The sequence below is a fragment of the Hydra vulgaris genome, chromosome 13 (genome assembly GCF_038396675.1).
Source record: "Hydra vulgaris chromosome 13, alternate assembly HydraT2T_AEP".
In the NCBI taxonomy this organism is placed as follows: domain Eukaryota; kingdom Metazoa; phylum Cnidaria; class Hydrozoa; order Anthoathecata; family Hydridae; genus Hydra; species Hydra vulgaris.
This window is the reverse complement of record NC_088932.1, coordinates 46,062,720-46,078,348: the sequence shown is the minus strand read 5'-3', so window position 1 is coordinate 46,078,348 and position 15,629 is coordinate 46,062,720. Positions and strand designations below refer to the sequence as shown.

Here is a 15,629-nt window from a genome sequence, read left to right as displayed (position 1 = left end):
GACATCATTATTAATGGGAGATGGCAAAAAATTGAGAGAGTTTGATAAAGGGGGATGGTGTTCAATAAACCGGGTCATCATCGGACATCATTATGCATAGATGACCCTATGACTTAGGTAAAATAAGTAATCAATTTGCCATATTTCTCTTTAGAAAGTGTAATAAAAAAGCATTCTAATGCTGAGAACCTATCTATTGGGCAAGCTTTGACCACCTATTTAAAAAATTAGAGAGACAGATGTGGATGTGCCAATCGCAAAAGAACTAATAACGATGTTCTAAATTGATTTTAACTTTGCAGACTAACATTAATATAGTATTCAGAAATAATAAATGATGCTATATTTAGAAATAATAAATGATATATATATATATATTTATATATTTTTAAATACATCAAATTCTAGGAAGTTATATATCATTAAAAAGAGCTTCATTTCAATATTCCAAAAATGAAAAAATTTTTAAAATCGAACCACCCTACAAAAAGTTACGATGTTTTAAGTACCAATTTTTTGATATTAGGATTTGTTGAAGAAGCTGTGGTCAAAATAAAGTTTTTATAAACGAAAACTATTATAACTTAATCAATTCTTATCCAAAAGTTTACATCTTGGTATCAAAAGATAGATACAAGAGTTATCTACAAATTTATATAGGTTTCTAGAATACGGGTGTATCCGGGGGCAAGAGGGGGCACAAAATCACCATCCATACCAGCAATAAAGACTAACAATATTTATAAAAAAGTGTTTTTTTTAATAAATATGTAAATTTTTATGTACAAGATGTTTTGTAATTAGCTATCAGACCACAGTCAAATATAGAAGTTTTATCTTTGTCTTTGGGTGGATGTAAGGGTGATGGTTTCAAACGCCCTATTATCAAAAATGAATATTTCTTTTTATAAATATATATCTTCATAATAAAAAAGAAATCTAGTATCAAATCAAAAATTATATTTTACTACTTTACAACATCACTAGCAGCGCACCATTTGTTTCAAGGGGTGTAGATGGGGAAGGAGGCGTGTCACCGCACCCCCCCCTCCTTTTACAAACTAAATAAAATTATATTTTTAATGAGATTCAAAAAAATATTTAAATGCAATTAAAATAATAAACTTTAATATAAAACCAAAATTAAAAGTACATCACATAATGCTTAGTGATAGTTATAGATGGTTCCCCCTCTGACCTGAAAAAAATTTGAAAAACAAAAAAATGTTTTATAATATTATTTTAATTTATTTATATCTTGGCTTTTAGTTACTGATTAAGATAATAAATTCCATTAATGAAACTATATAATAATCTTTGTCAACAATAGACACGACGTGAATGTAAAATAGACCCGTCTATCGAAAAAAAGTTCCACTACTCAATTAGTATTTTAGCAAGTTCAACTACTCGCTGTAACTTTTTTTGTGCTAGTTCCACGACTCGCTGTAATTTTTTTTTGCAAGTTCCACTACCAGCTATACATATTTTTTGCAAGTTCCACGACTCCGAGTACATATCTTTGCAAGTTCCACTACTCACTGTACATTTTTTTTGCAAGTTCCACTACTCGCTGTAACTTTTTTTGCAAGTTCCACTACTCAATGTAAATTTTTTTTGTAATTTCGACTACTTGCTGTACATTTTTTATTGAAGTTCCACTACTCGCTGTACATTTTTTTGCAAGTTCGACTACTTGCTGCATACTATATATATATATATATATATATATATATATATATATATATATATATATATATATTATATATATATATATATATATATATATATATATATATATATATATATATATATATAAATATGTATATATATATATATATATATTTATATATATATATAAATATATATAAATATATATGATATATATATATATATATACTTATATATATATATAAATATATATATATATATATATATATATATATATATATATATTATTATATATATATATATATATATATATATATATATATATATATATATATATATATATATATATATATATATATATATAAATATTAATCTAAATATTAATACGCTAATGAATAGTGCGCATAGTTACGCCTAATGTTCGTGTTGTTAATGACGGTTCTGTATTCTGTAAAATACACCATTTCTTAGTCCTTAAGTAGTCTCTAGACTTTTGAATGCGCGGTTATATATTCCATGCGGTCTTTCGCAAGCAAGCAAGCAAGCAAGAAAATTAGATCTGATATATTATTATTTTCGAAAAGAATTGATGTTGTTCATAGTTTAAAATAGAAAATTTAAATAATCGTTTGTTTGTTGTTGGTTGCTTTTATTTTTCTAATTTTTATAGCCTGTTTTCATTTTATAGAAGAAGTTTATAACTAAAATTTCTTTTTTAGTAAACTGTTTCAGTTTTGTCGTTAGTCTTTTTAGAACATTTTAAGCAAGTATTGTTTTATTTTCTGGAGCAATTAAGAGGAGCTGATGGCTTTTTTAGTAAGTTCAATTCATTTTCTTATTTATAGATTAAGATTATTTTTTGTAGAAAGAATAATGAGTATAAAATTTTATTTATGTGTTTAATATGAAAAGTTAAATAGAATAAGATTGTTGTTTGTGTTCATGTAAGTTTATATACATAAGTTTGCGTTTATTTCAATCTATTTTATATTGCTCTATATCTATATGTATATTTTATATTCATTGGAAAAATAACAAGGAATAGAAAAACAAAAAAAAATTCTTCTGGAATTTGTCAAAAGAATGTTGTGTTATGCTTTATTTTAAGGTATCTGAATATGTATTATTTGAAATTTATAATGTTGTTCTTAAATGGTTTCATCTTTTTCATTACAATGTTGTAAATCGTAGTCTGCATTCTTTGTTACATTAAAAATAGTTAATGCTAATAAATGTCGTTTTATAGCTGTTACAGGTTTGCTTATATGTTTATCTTATGCTCAAAGTTAAAAAGTTTTTGATAAATATGTGTATGAGATGATATATGTAGTTTGATAAATACGTGTATGTGGTGATATATATAGTTGTTTTATAAATGTGTTTATATAAACGTGTTTATATAAATGTGTTTTTATAATAGTATGAAATGTATTTTATCCACGGATGCGAAGTCCCAAAAGGACTCCAGCTTTTTGTATCTACATTTTCCAAGTCTGTAGTGTCCAGACGCTCTAAACATGTTTGTTGACTTATTATCTGCTATAATAATTTCATGAGATTTAATGACTTGAAACTTATTGTTTATAAGCCAGGAGTCCTTGCCTCCATAATACCTAAGAATTCTGGGCTAAAAAAACGATTGTTCCTCTAACCTAAAAGTCTTAATTTTTTTCCTATTAGTAGTCCATAAACTTATTTATATTTTTAGTGCTCCTGTATACCAAAAACTAGGATAAAGTAATCTTTTTGTGACTTTCTAATCCGGAATCCTTTTTGGTACTCTGCATCCCTGATTTTATCTAATGTGTACATGATTGTTAAATGAGGTGTTTTTATATGTTATATAACATTTAAAAAAATATTGTGTTTTATAGTTAGTATAACTATAACACACAATATATTTGAGATATAAATCTAGAGCAAGATTCGTCAACCTTACCAGTCAAGTGGTGTTACTGCTTTAGGTCTAAGTGTAGTCTAGCCTTCAATATAACTATTCTGAAAATACATAACATCTTTAATTATTTTTTGTGTAATGATGTTACCTTTATCTTTACGTTAGTGTCTGTTGTTAAAAATGATTAATAGGTAGTTTCATTACTAGAACTCGCTGCTTTTGTTTCTTAATATAAATACATTAATATAATTTCCTCAAGCAGAAGCATAAATTAGTGACTTTTATCTGAAATAGCACAGTGAATATTATTATTAGTGCGCATAGTTATACCTATTGTTCGATATTAGTTACAATTCTGTATTCTGTAAAATACACTATTTCTTAGTTTTTAAGTAGTTTCCAGACTTTTCTTAACGAATTGTTTTCTTAAAGAAGTCTGACCTTTAAGAAAACACTTGGTTATAAAAATGTTTAAGTTGACATTAGGTAGATAATGTTTAGTAGCTTAAATTGATAGGTAATATAAAATCTTTTTAAAATTTTATCAAGTAATTAGTTTATTGTAATCTTTTTTTAAATTGTACTTTTAAATGTGTTATAGATGTTAATATTGAAAATATAAGTTACTATAATTCTTATAGATGTTATATGTTTGTTTTTCTATATTTAATATACCATTAATCATTTTCATACATTTTTATTTAAGTTTAATTGTTTATAATTTATAAAGATTTAGATTATTAGAAAACTCATGTTTACAGAGTTGTTATTAATCATGATCGAGTTGTTGTACCAAGGAAATTGTAGAGGTTTATTTATAAAATGTATTATATATGTTATAAAGAAAATTTTGGAATTCATATGTTTTCACTAATAAATAGTTCAATATATATATATATATATATATATATATATATATATATATATATATATATATATATATATATATATATATATATATATATCCTTGGAGTTGCAGCAGCGTCATATTTTGTGTGTTGGGGGGGGGGGGGGTTAATAACTTGTTTTGTACATAACGCATTTATAAGTTTTATTATGCGTTTTGTTCAATGTTTTCTCCCAACACATGAACTATGACGCTGTCCGCGACTCCAAGGATATATGTATGTATATGTATGTATGTATGTATGTAGGTATATATATATATATATATATATATATATATATATATATATATATATATATATATATATATATATATATATATATATATATATATATCTATATATATATCTATATATATCTATATATACATATATATATATATATATATATATATATATATATATATATATATATATATATATATATATATATATATATATATATATATATATATATATATATATATATATATATATATCTATATATATCTATATAAACATATATATATATATATATATATATATATATATATATATATATATATATATATATATATATATATATATATATATATATATATATTATTAGAAACACTTAACTGTTTCTAATAAAAAAGGATATTTGTTTATTTTCTAAATTTTTTTTGTTAGAAACAAAATAAATTTTAACTTTTTTTTATAAGTCTTTGCTAATATGGTTGCAGGTTTTTCTTAATTTTAATTAAATAAACTTAAGAAAAAGTAATACAGGTGCATTACTTTTGATGATGGCAAATAAATTTTATTTTGCATTTATTTGGTTTCTTTATTTTAGAATTTTTCGAATAAGATTTTTTTAGTTATTTATTAATTTTTTTTATTTTATTGTAAACTTTAGAGTAGTAAAACAAAGAAATAGTTAGTGTTGCTTTGATAAATATGTTTAATGATGACATTGAAATGGATGATAGGCTAGATGAAGTTATGTATTTACAAGACGATGTAAGTGCTATAAGGCATGTTGAAAATAATCGTAGACGAAATGAAAGAAATAGACTTAGGCGAGATGAAATTAATCATTTACAAAATGAAAGAAATAGTCTAATTCGAGTTGAAGTTAATATTCGCCAAAATGTAAGAAGATCTGCTCGACAAAGACGAATGTATTCTATAGCAAAAAGTAATGCTATTCCAGATTATAATTATTTAGGAGAAATGAATCAAATTTGTCAGCACTGTGGTGCTAAGAAATTTCCAGATGAAACACATTTTCTATGTTGCCATAATGGTAAGGTAGCTTTACCTCCACTTTCACCATTTACACAAGTTTTACAGGATTTATTCACAGGGAATTATGTAGATCGTAATGCTAATGTTAATTTTTTAAAACATATTCGAAATTATAATGCCTGTCTTTCTTTCGCTTCTTTTAAAGCAACTGTAGTTCAACCAATAAATTATGGGCCTCCATGTTTTAAAATATGTGGCCAGATTTATCATCGTGTAGGTAATCTTAGGCCAGATCAAGATATTCCACCAATATATTCTCAATTATATATATATGATCCACTTGCAGCAGTAAATTTTAGAATGCAACAACGTGGTAATGATCTTTGTTTACGTGATTTAATGTTTCAATTGCAAACTATAATTGCTGAACAAAGTCCATTTGCTCTTGCATTTAAAAATATGGCTGAAGTAGAAGATGAAGAAATTCGTCAAGCGGCTATAGAAGGTCGCCAAGCTTCTGTTGTAAAAATGTCTTTACTTGAAGGGGGTGATAGGCGTCGCTATAATCTACCTTCACACGATGAAGTTGCAGTTGTGTTTGTTGGCGAAGATGGTGCTCCCCCAACTTCCAGGGAAGTTGTTATTTACCCAAGAGGTCATCCTTTAAAAATTGTATCAAGTATGTCAGCCAACTTAGATCCTATGATTTATCCTCTCTTTTTCCCAAGAGGTGATGCTGGTTGGCATAATCAGTTAGTGCATAACCCTGAGCGCGCCACACTGGTTAGAAATCATGTTACATTATCTCAGTTCTACAATTATAGACTTTCTGTTCGGCAATTTTTCTGTTCATTATTTTATGGCAAGAAACTATTTCAGCAATATGCTGTAGATGCATATGTAAAAATTGATGGCCGGCGTCTTGCTTTTATCAGAAATAATCAAAATAAACTGAGAAGCGAGCAGTATGATGCCTTACATGAACATGTTAACAACATTGCGAACGAACGTAATGTTAGACCAAAGCGAGTAGTTATTTTGCCATCATCTTATGTAGGAAGTCCTAGAGCTTTAAAAGAAAATTTTGAAGATGCTATGGCAATTATTAAAAAGTATGGCAAACCAGATCTTTTTATTACTTTTACTTGCAACCCAAAATGGCGTGAAATAACAGAAAATTTATATCTAGGTCAGACTGCAAATGATAGACCTGATTTGGTCACTCGAGTATTTAAACTCAAGTTAAATAACCTCCTCAATGATATATTCAAACATGGTGTATTAGGCAAAGTTGTAACGCATGTTCAGGTTATTGAGTTTCAAAAGCGTGGTTTGCCGCATGCCCACATTTTACTTCATTTAGCCAATGATGATAAACTTGAAACAGCACAGGATATCAATAATTTAATATGTGCAGAAATTCCAGGTCCGGTTGTTAATCGTGAACTTTATGATATTATTAAAACTTGCATGATTCACGGCCCATGTGGGATACTGAATCCTAATTCTCCTTGCATAAAAGATGGAGTGTGCAGCAAAAATTATCCTAAAGAATTTAATGCCAACACAGTAGCCGTTCACAATAGTTATCCACAATATAGACGTCGTGATGATGGGTTGGTTATCAATATTAAAGGCAACAATGTAGATAACCGTTGGGTGGTACCTTACAATCCTTGGTTATCTAAGAAATATCAAGCCCACATTAATGTTGAAGCTTGCATGTCTGTAAAGGCTGTTAAATATTTGTACAAATACATATACAAAGGGCATGATTGTGCGAATGTTTTGATAAATGAACAGGTTAATCACAATGAAGTAAATACTTATTTAGATTGTCGTTATGTTAGTGCACCTGAGGCACTGTGGCGAATGTTTGAGTATCCTATAAGTCATATGTCACACACTATTATCCGTCTTAAGGTTCATCTTCCTGAGAATCAGATTGTGTATTTTAGAGAAGGAGAAGAACAAGTGGCTTTAGATCGTGCGCCCCAACGCGATACACACCTTACGGCATGGTTTAAATTAAATTCTGAAAATGAAGGAGCGCATCGCTATTCATATGTAGACATTCCATATCACTTTGTATTTGATGATAAACATTGTAAATGGAAGATAAGACAAAGAGGTGGAAATAAGGTGATAGTAAGAATGTATAAAGTTAGTCCAACAGGAGAATTATTTTTTCTTAGATTGTTACTTTTGCAGGCAAAAGGAGCAACATCTTGGGCGGATTTGCGTACTGTTAATGGAATAGTTCTTGAAACATTTCGTGAAGCATGTGTTTTAAAAGGTTTGTTGCAAGATGACACTGAATGGCAGAATACTCTTTCTGAGGCAGTTTTAACGCGAATGTTTAAGCAAATTAGACAGCTGTTTTCAGTTATTTTAACCTTTTGTGAACCTGACGACCCTTTGCATCTTTGGAATACATACAAAGTTTTTATGATGGAGGATTTCATTCATCGCCAAGTTCCATTTATATTAGCTGAACAAGCTACTCTTCGTCAAATCGAAAAGATTATTAATCAAAGTGGTAAAACGCTATCTGATTATAATTTGCCTGTTGTTGATGAATTCATAGATTTTAATCTAGAAAATTTAAATGATAATGTTCAGCAATCAATTGACGAAGCTAATAGAATGAGACCGCTTCTTAATGTCAATCAATTAAATGTAAGTAATGCTGTCCTTGCTGCATTGAACGAGCAACCAAGTGTAGAAAATCAACATTCCAGATTGTTTTTTATGGATGGATCAGCTGGTAGTGGAAACACGTTTACGTATAATTATTTGGTTGCTGAAACCATAAGTAGGGGTTTTAAATCTGCTACAGCTGCATGGACTGGCATAGCAACAACTCTTCTTACAAATGGATCTACATTGCATGGTTTATTCAAACTTCCTGTCCCAATATTGGATAACACCACATGTAATGTAACCCCTAACTCTATACATGGACATTTTTTAAAACAAGTTAGTTTGTTTTTGCTTGATGAAACATCCATGATACCTAAACATGCCTTAAATGCAATTGATAGGTTGTTAAAAGATGTTTGCAACAACAACTTTCCGTTTGGAGGAAAAGTCATTCTTTTTGGTGGTGACTTCAGGCAAATACTGCCTGTTGTAAAACGAGGACAACCAGCTGAAATTGTAGAATCGTGTATAAAATGTTCCTTACAGTGGCGATGGGTGCAGAAATTTACATTAACTGAAAATATGAGAGTACATGATGAGGAAAGAGAATTTTCCCAATGGCTATTAAAACTTGGTAGTGGAACAATGCCTGTCAAAGAGGAGGATCCTTTTAAAGGATGCATTGAAATACCAAATCAGTGCATTATTAGAGAAAATGAATCGATTGTTGAAAAGATTTTTGGAGATGCTAATCAAAATGATTATTCTAAACGCGTGATTTTAACACCAACTAATGTTGATTCATTATCAATCAATGAAGAAGTGCTTGAATGTCTGCCGGGTGAGGTCAAAATTTATTTAAGTGCTGATCAAATTGATACTGATGACCTTAATGAAAGAAATAACTTTCCTGTTGAGTTTTTGAACAGCTTAACTCCTTCAGGTATGCCACCTCATTAAAATTAAAAATTGGTTGTGTAATTATGCTACTTAGGAATTTAGATCTCAAAGCTGGGCTATGCAATGGTACTCGAATGAAAGTTAGTGTTCTTCAAAATAATTATATTGATGCAGAGATTTTGACAGGTGTTTCTGGTGGTAAACGGGTTTTTGTTCCTCGAATTCAGTTGGCTCCATCAGATTCTAATTTACCTTTTGTTCTGAAACGTCGTCAGTTTCCCGTCAGATTGGCTTATTCAATGACAGTTAATAAAAGTCAAGGTCAAACATTTGATAGAGTTGGGGTATATCTCAAAAAACCGTGTTTCTCTCATGGTCAACTATATGTTGCATATTCAAGAACTAGAGCATTTAATAGTTTGTTTTTCAAAATTGATAAACATCTCATTCAAGGTATGGTAGGTGGAAAGTGTTACACAAATAATGTTATATTTTCTAATGTTCTTAATTTATAGTCTTTTTCATTTTCATTTTTCATTCATTATAGATTTTCATTTCGAAAATTTACTGTTTGTAGGTTGTGAGCACATTTTGTATGTATAACTTTATTTATTATTTTAATTTTTTTTCTTCATAGTTTTTGATAAATATATCTGTCATTTAATATTGTTATAAAATGTGTTTATATTTGTTATATAAAACCATATTTGTTTATAGTTGTACATATGTTAAAATTATGTTTTCCCCATGTTTTCAAAGTGGTGTGACTTGGCATTATGTTGAGCAAGATTGATAACCTTGCCAGCCAAGCGGTGTACTTATAGCAGAGGTGTGACTTGGCAGTATTTAGTGCCAGGCGGTGTTACTGCTTTAGAGCTAGGTTGTGTTGTCTAGCCTTTTTTTAATTATTCTGGAAACGCATAATATCTGTTAATATTTAGCGTAATCTGTATGAGAGAGTATGCAACCTTGATCTTTAAATCTAGGGCGTTTTAATGTCCTAAATTTGAAGTAATTGAATAACTAATATTGAATATAAAAGCAAATATACTTTTATGTATTTATATGTTTAGTAAAAAGATAAATATAGTTAACTTAAAATTGGTTTTCTAATTTTGTCTTTCATGTTTTAATTTGGTTTGTTATTTTTGCTGGATTTTAGGATCAAGGGTGTGGTGTAAATATTCTGTTGTGATGTTTTGTGTTGATAGACTGCTTGGCTTACCTTCACGTTGGTGTCTATTGTTAAAAATGAATAATTGGTAGTTTCATTATTGGAACTTACTGCTTTTATTTATTTACTAAAAGCCAAGACAACATTTTGCTAAAAATGCAATTTATACCTTAATTTGATTTTTATTTTTTTTTAGTATTGTTAATCCTTTTGTACTTGGAAACAGATTTTATACTTACATTTTCGATAAATGTTTATATTAACTGCCATGTCAACATAGGTTACTATAAATAGGTAAATCGATTTTGAGTTTTTGTGTGGTTTTTTTTATTTATTTTTTTGTAATTATGGTATCATAATTCCATTTTTTTTTTCTTTAAGATATACGATTGACGCATTTATACGATTTATAAAAAAAAAACCTGATTTCCTTTTATTGTAAATTTTTTGTCAGTTAAAATGATATAAATATATGCAATTAGTTCAATTTTTTTTAAATTTCTCTTTTTTATGCCTAATAATTTGTTGTACGTAACTTAAGAGATGTTTTTAAAGAGGGGTCGCAACTAAAAACAAACTAAAAACCTTTAAACACATGGAGAGTATTGTAGTTTTGCGCATTTGTCAAATACGAAGTTACTTAAATTTTATAACGGGTTTAACTAATTAATTAGCTTAGTTTGCATTTGCAACACTTTTGAGGAAAGAAAAAATTCTTATATATTTTAAATTCTTATATATATTAAAAAGAAAAAATTCTTAAAAATGTAAATCATTGTTTTACATTTTATTATTTTGGTAAAAAGTCTTCATCAAAAACTTGATTACTCTTAATAAAAATAACTTTATTCTCCTGGCCACCATTAAGGCAAAAACGAGGAAGGGAGGTCCTTTATTAGTGTCAAAATATATGAGAAAATATACTTCAAATATACTGTCAATATACTGTCCTTTATAAGTGTCAAAGTATACTTCATATTAATCTTATTATTTAAAGTTCATGATATAAAAAATATAACAAGAATTTAGCTTTACTTTTTCGTCAATTTAAAGCATGATGAAGTGTTATTATTTTGTGTCAGTAACTAAAAACGTATTGTGTTGAACTTTGTAATGTCTAGGAAAATGGTTCTGCCATACACTGATATGACCTATGTCAGTTTTAAATTACTCAAATAACGTTAAATAATTGGTAAATTAATTTATTTTAATTTTGCAGATGGCCTAATTTTTTAATTTGAAGGCGTTTTTCTTACATAGTATTAGTTAAGGTTTCGCAACTTTAAATTGTGGAAAACAGCCACTGTAAATTAAGCAATAGACCGACCGTAACCCGTATTACGGGTTGCTTTCTGCTAGTAATTATTAAATATTGAAACAAATAAAATCTTTTTAGTTCAAGTATTTTAGTTGATAAAACATCTTTTTAATTTGTGGTGTTATTCAGCCGTGTTTTTACGTTAAGTTGTCTAGCCTTTTCATAATTTTTTCTTTTTTAATTATTTTGGAGAGACAGTAATGTCTGTAATGTGTGCTTACAAATATCTTATGCTATGCGCTATTGTTTCTGTGTTTTGTGTTGATAGAGCTGGGCTGTTATAGCTATTTTTTTAATTCTTTATATTTTTTGTTATATTGTTATCTGTTATATTCTACTAACAATAAAATGCAAATAATACTTTTGTAATTATTTTTCATTTCTTTTTTTAGGTGTTGGCAGGCTTTACTTGGCTTTCTTTTTATGGTACCTGCTGTGTGTAACAGATTTTAAAAAAACTTAACGATGTTAATGTAGTATTTTTTTTGTCGTTAACAATAAGCAGTGATTACTATTAACCCGTACTACGGGTTGCTTACTGCTAGTTTCGATATGGTTACTTTTATTGCGCAATTAAGTCACGTAATTCCGACTAGATGGATGTATAACTAAGGTAGAAAAGAAATGAAAATGGTTTCGTAAAAAGATTTTATTATATAAAATAACTTACTTTATATCAAATATACAATTATTATATTAATATATATATATATATATATATATATATATATATATATATATATATATATATATATATATATATATATATATATATATATATCAGAGGCGTAGAAAGAATTTTTTGGTGTTCGAGATAGGTAACTTCCAGTCATTGAGCAAACTCCAAACATTTATATGTTTATACTTATGACAAATACATCCATCTAGTCGGAATTACGTGACTTAATTGCGCAATAAAAGTAACCATATCGAAACTAGCAGTAAGCAACCCGTAGTACGGGTTAATAGTAATCACTGCTTATTGTTAACGACAAAAAAAATACTACATTAACATCGTTAAGTTTTTTTAAAATCTGTTACACACAGCAGGTACCATAAAAAGAAAGCCAAGTAAAGCCTGCCAACACCTAAAAAAAGAAATGAAAAATAATTACAAAAGTATTATTTGCATTTTATTGTTAGTAGAATATAACAGATAACAATATAACAAAAAATATAAAGAATTAAAAAAATAGCTATAACAGCCCAGCTCTATCAACACAAAACACAGAAACAATAGCGCATAGCATAAGATATTTGTAAGCACACATTACAGACATTACTGTCTCTCCAAAATAATTAAAAAAGAAAAAATTATGAAAAGGCTAGACAACTTAACGTAAAAACACGGCTGAATAACACCACAAATTAAAAAGATGTTTTATCAACTAAAATACTTGAACTAAAAAGATTTTATTTGTTTCAATATTTAATAATTACTAGCAGAAAGCAACCCGTAATACGGGTTACGGTCGGTCTATTGCTTAATTTACAGTGGCTGTTTTCCACAATTTAAAGTTGCGAAACCTTAACTAATACTATGTAAGAAAAACGCCTTCAAATTAAAAAATTAGGCCATCTGCAAAATTAAAATAAATTAATTTACCAATTATTTAACGTTATTTGAGTAATTTAAAACTGACATAGGTCATATCAGTGTATGGCAGAACCATTTTCCTAGACATTACAAAGTTCAACACAATACGTTTTTAGTTACTGACACAAAATAATAACACTTCATCATGCTTTAAATTGACGAAAAAGTAAAGCTAAATTCTTGTTATATTTTTTATATCATGAACTTTAAATAATAAGATTAATATGAAGTATACTTTGACACTTATAAAGGACAGTATATTGACAGTATATTTGAAGTATATTTTCTCATATATTTTGACACTAATAAAGGACCTCCCTTCCTCGTTTTTGCCTTAATGGTGGCCAGGAGAATAAAGTTATTTTTATTAAGAGTAATCAAGTTTTTGATGAAGACTTTTTACCAAAATAATAAAATGTAAAACAATGATTTACATTTTTAAGAATTTTTTCTTTTTAATATATATAAGAATTTAAAATATATAAGAATTTTTTCTTTCCTCAAAAGTGTTGCAAATGCAAACTAAGCTAATTAATTAGTTAAACCCGTTATAAAATTTAAGTAACTTCGTATTTGACAAATGCGCAAAACTACAATACTCTCCATGTGTTTAAAGGTTTTTAGTTTGTTTTTAGTTGCGACCCCTCTTTAAAAACATCTCTTAAGTTACGTACAACAAATTATTAGGCATAAAAAAGAGAAATTTAAAAAAAATTGAACTAATTGCATATATTTATATCATTTTAACTGACAAAAAATTTACAATAAAAGGAAATCAGGTTTTTTTTTTATAAATCGTATAAATGCGTCAATCGTATATCTTAAAGAAAAAAAAAATGGAATTATGATACCATAATTACAAAAAAATAAATAAAAAAAACCACACAAAAACTCAAAATCGATTTACCTATTTATAGTAACCTATGTTGACATGGCAGTTAATATAAACATTTATCGAAAATGTAAGTATAAAATCTGTTTCCAAGTACAAAAGGATTAACAATACTAAAAAAAAATAAAAATCAAATTAAGGTATAAATTGCATTTTTAGCAAAATGTTGTCTTGGCTTTTAGTAAATAAATAAAAGCAGTAAGTTCCAATAATGAAACTACCAATTATTCATTTTTAACAATAGACACCAACGTGAAGGTAAGCCAAGCAGTCTATCAACACAAAACATCACAACAGAATATTTACACCACACCCTTGATCCTAAAATCCAGCAAAAATAACAAACCAAATTAAAACATGAAAGACAAAATTAGAAAACCAATTTTAAGTTAACTATATTTATCTTTTTACTAAACATATAAATACATAAAAGTATATTTGCTTTTATATTCAATATTAGTTATTCAATTACTTCAAATTTAGGACATTAAAACGCCCTAGATTTAAAGATCAAGGTTGCATACTCTCTCATACAGATTACGCTAAATATTAACAGATATTATGCGTTTCCAGAATAATTAAAAAAAGGCTAGACAACACAACCTAGCTCTAAAGCAGTAACACCGCCTGGCACTAAATACTGCCAAGTCACACCTCTGCTATAAGTACACCGCTTGGCTGGCAAGGTTATCAATCTTGCTCAACATAATGCCAAGTCACACCACTTTGAAAACATGGGAAAAACATAATTTTAACATATGTACAACTATAAACAAATATGGTTTTATATAACAAATATAAACACATTTTATAACAATATTAAATGACAGATATATTTATCAAAAACTATGAAGAAAAAAAATTAAAATAATAAATAAAGTTATACATACAAAATGTGCTCACAACCTACAAACAGTAAATTTTCGAAATGAAAATCTATAATGAATGAAAAATGAAAATGAAAAAGACTATAAATTAAGAACATTAGAAAATATAACATTATTTGTGTAACACTTTCCACCTACCATACCTTGAATGAGATGTTTATCAATTTTGAAAAACAAACTATTAAATGCTCTAGTTCTTGAATATGCAACATATAGTTGACCATGAGAGAAACACGGTTTTTTGAGATATACCCCAACTCTATCAAATGTTTGACCTTGACTTTTATTAACTGTCATTGAATAAGCCAATCTGACGGGAAACTGACGACGTTTCAGAACAAAAGGTAAATTAGAATCTGATGGAGCCAACTGAATTCGAGGAACAAAAACCCGTTTACCACCAGAAACACCTGTCAAAATCTCTGCATCAATATAATTATTTTGAAGAACACTAACTTTCATTCGAGTACCATTGCATAGCCCAGCTTTGAGATCTAAATTCCTAAGTAGCATAATTACACAACCAATTTTTAATT

The 15,629-nt window shown here is 27.8% G+C and overlaps 3 protein-coding genes across 3 annotated transcripts; 2 read left to right on the top strand and 1 right to left on the bottom strand.

Annotated features, from left to right (window-relative positions):
- Positions 1–6,141: 6,141 nt before the first annotated feature.
- Positions 6,142–9,285, top strand: LOC136089940 (uncharacterized). Its single transcript, XM_065816040.1, has one exon. The coding sequence runs from the start codon at positions 6,142–6,144 to the stop codon at positions 9,283–9,285; it is 3,144 nt and encodes a 1,047-aa protein (XP_065672112.1).
- Positions 9,286–9,308: 23 nt separating this feature from the next.
- On the top strand, positions 9,309–9,740 carry LOC136089939 (ATP-dependent DNA helicase PIF1-like). The gene has a single exon (XM_065816039.1). It carries the CDS (start codon positions 9,309–9,311, stop codon positions 9,738–9,740), a length of 432 nt encoding a protein of 143 aa, XP_065672111.1.
- A 5,434-nt stretch (positions 9,741–15,174) lies between these two features.
- On the bottom strand, positions 15,175–15,606 carry LOC136089938 (ATP-dependent DNA helicase PIF1-like). Its single transcript, XM_065816038.1, has one exon. It carries the CDS (start codon positions 15,604–15,606, stop codon positions 15,175–15,177), a length of 432 nt encoding a protein of 143 aa, XP_065672110.1.
- Between the last annotated feature and the right edge of the window lie 23 nt (positions 15,607–15,629).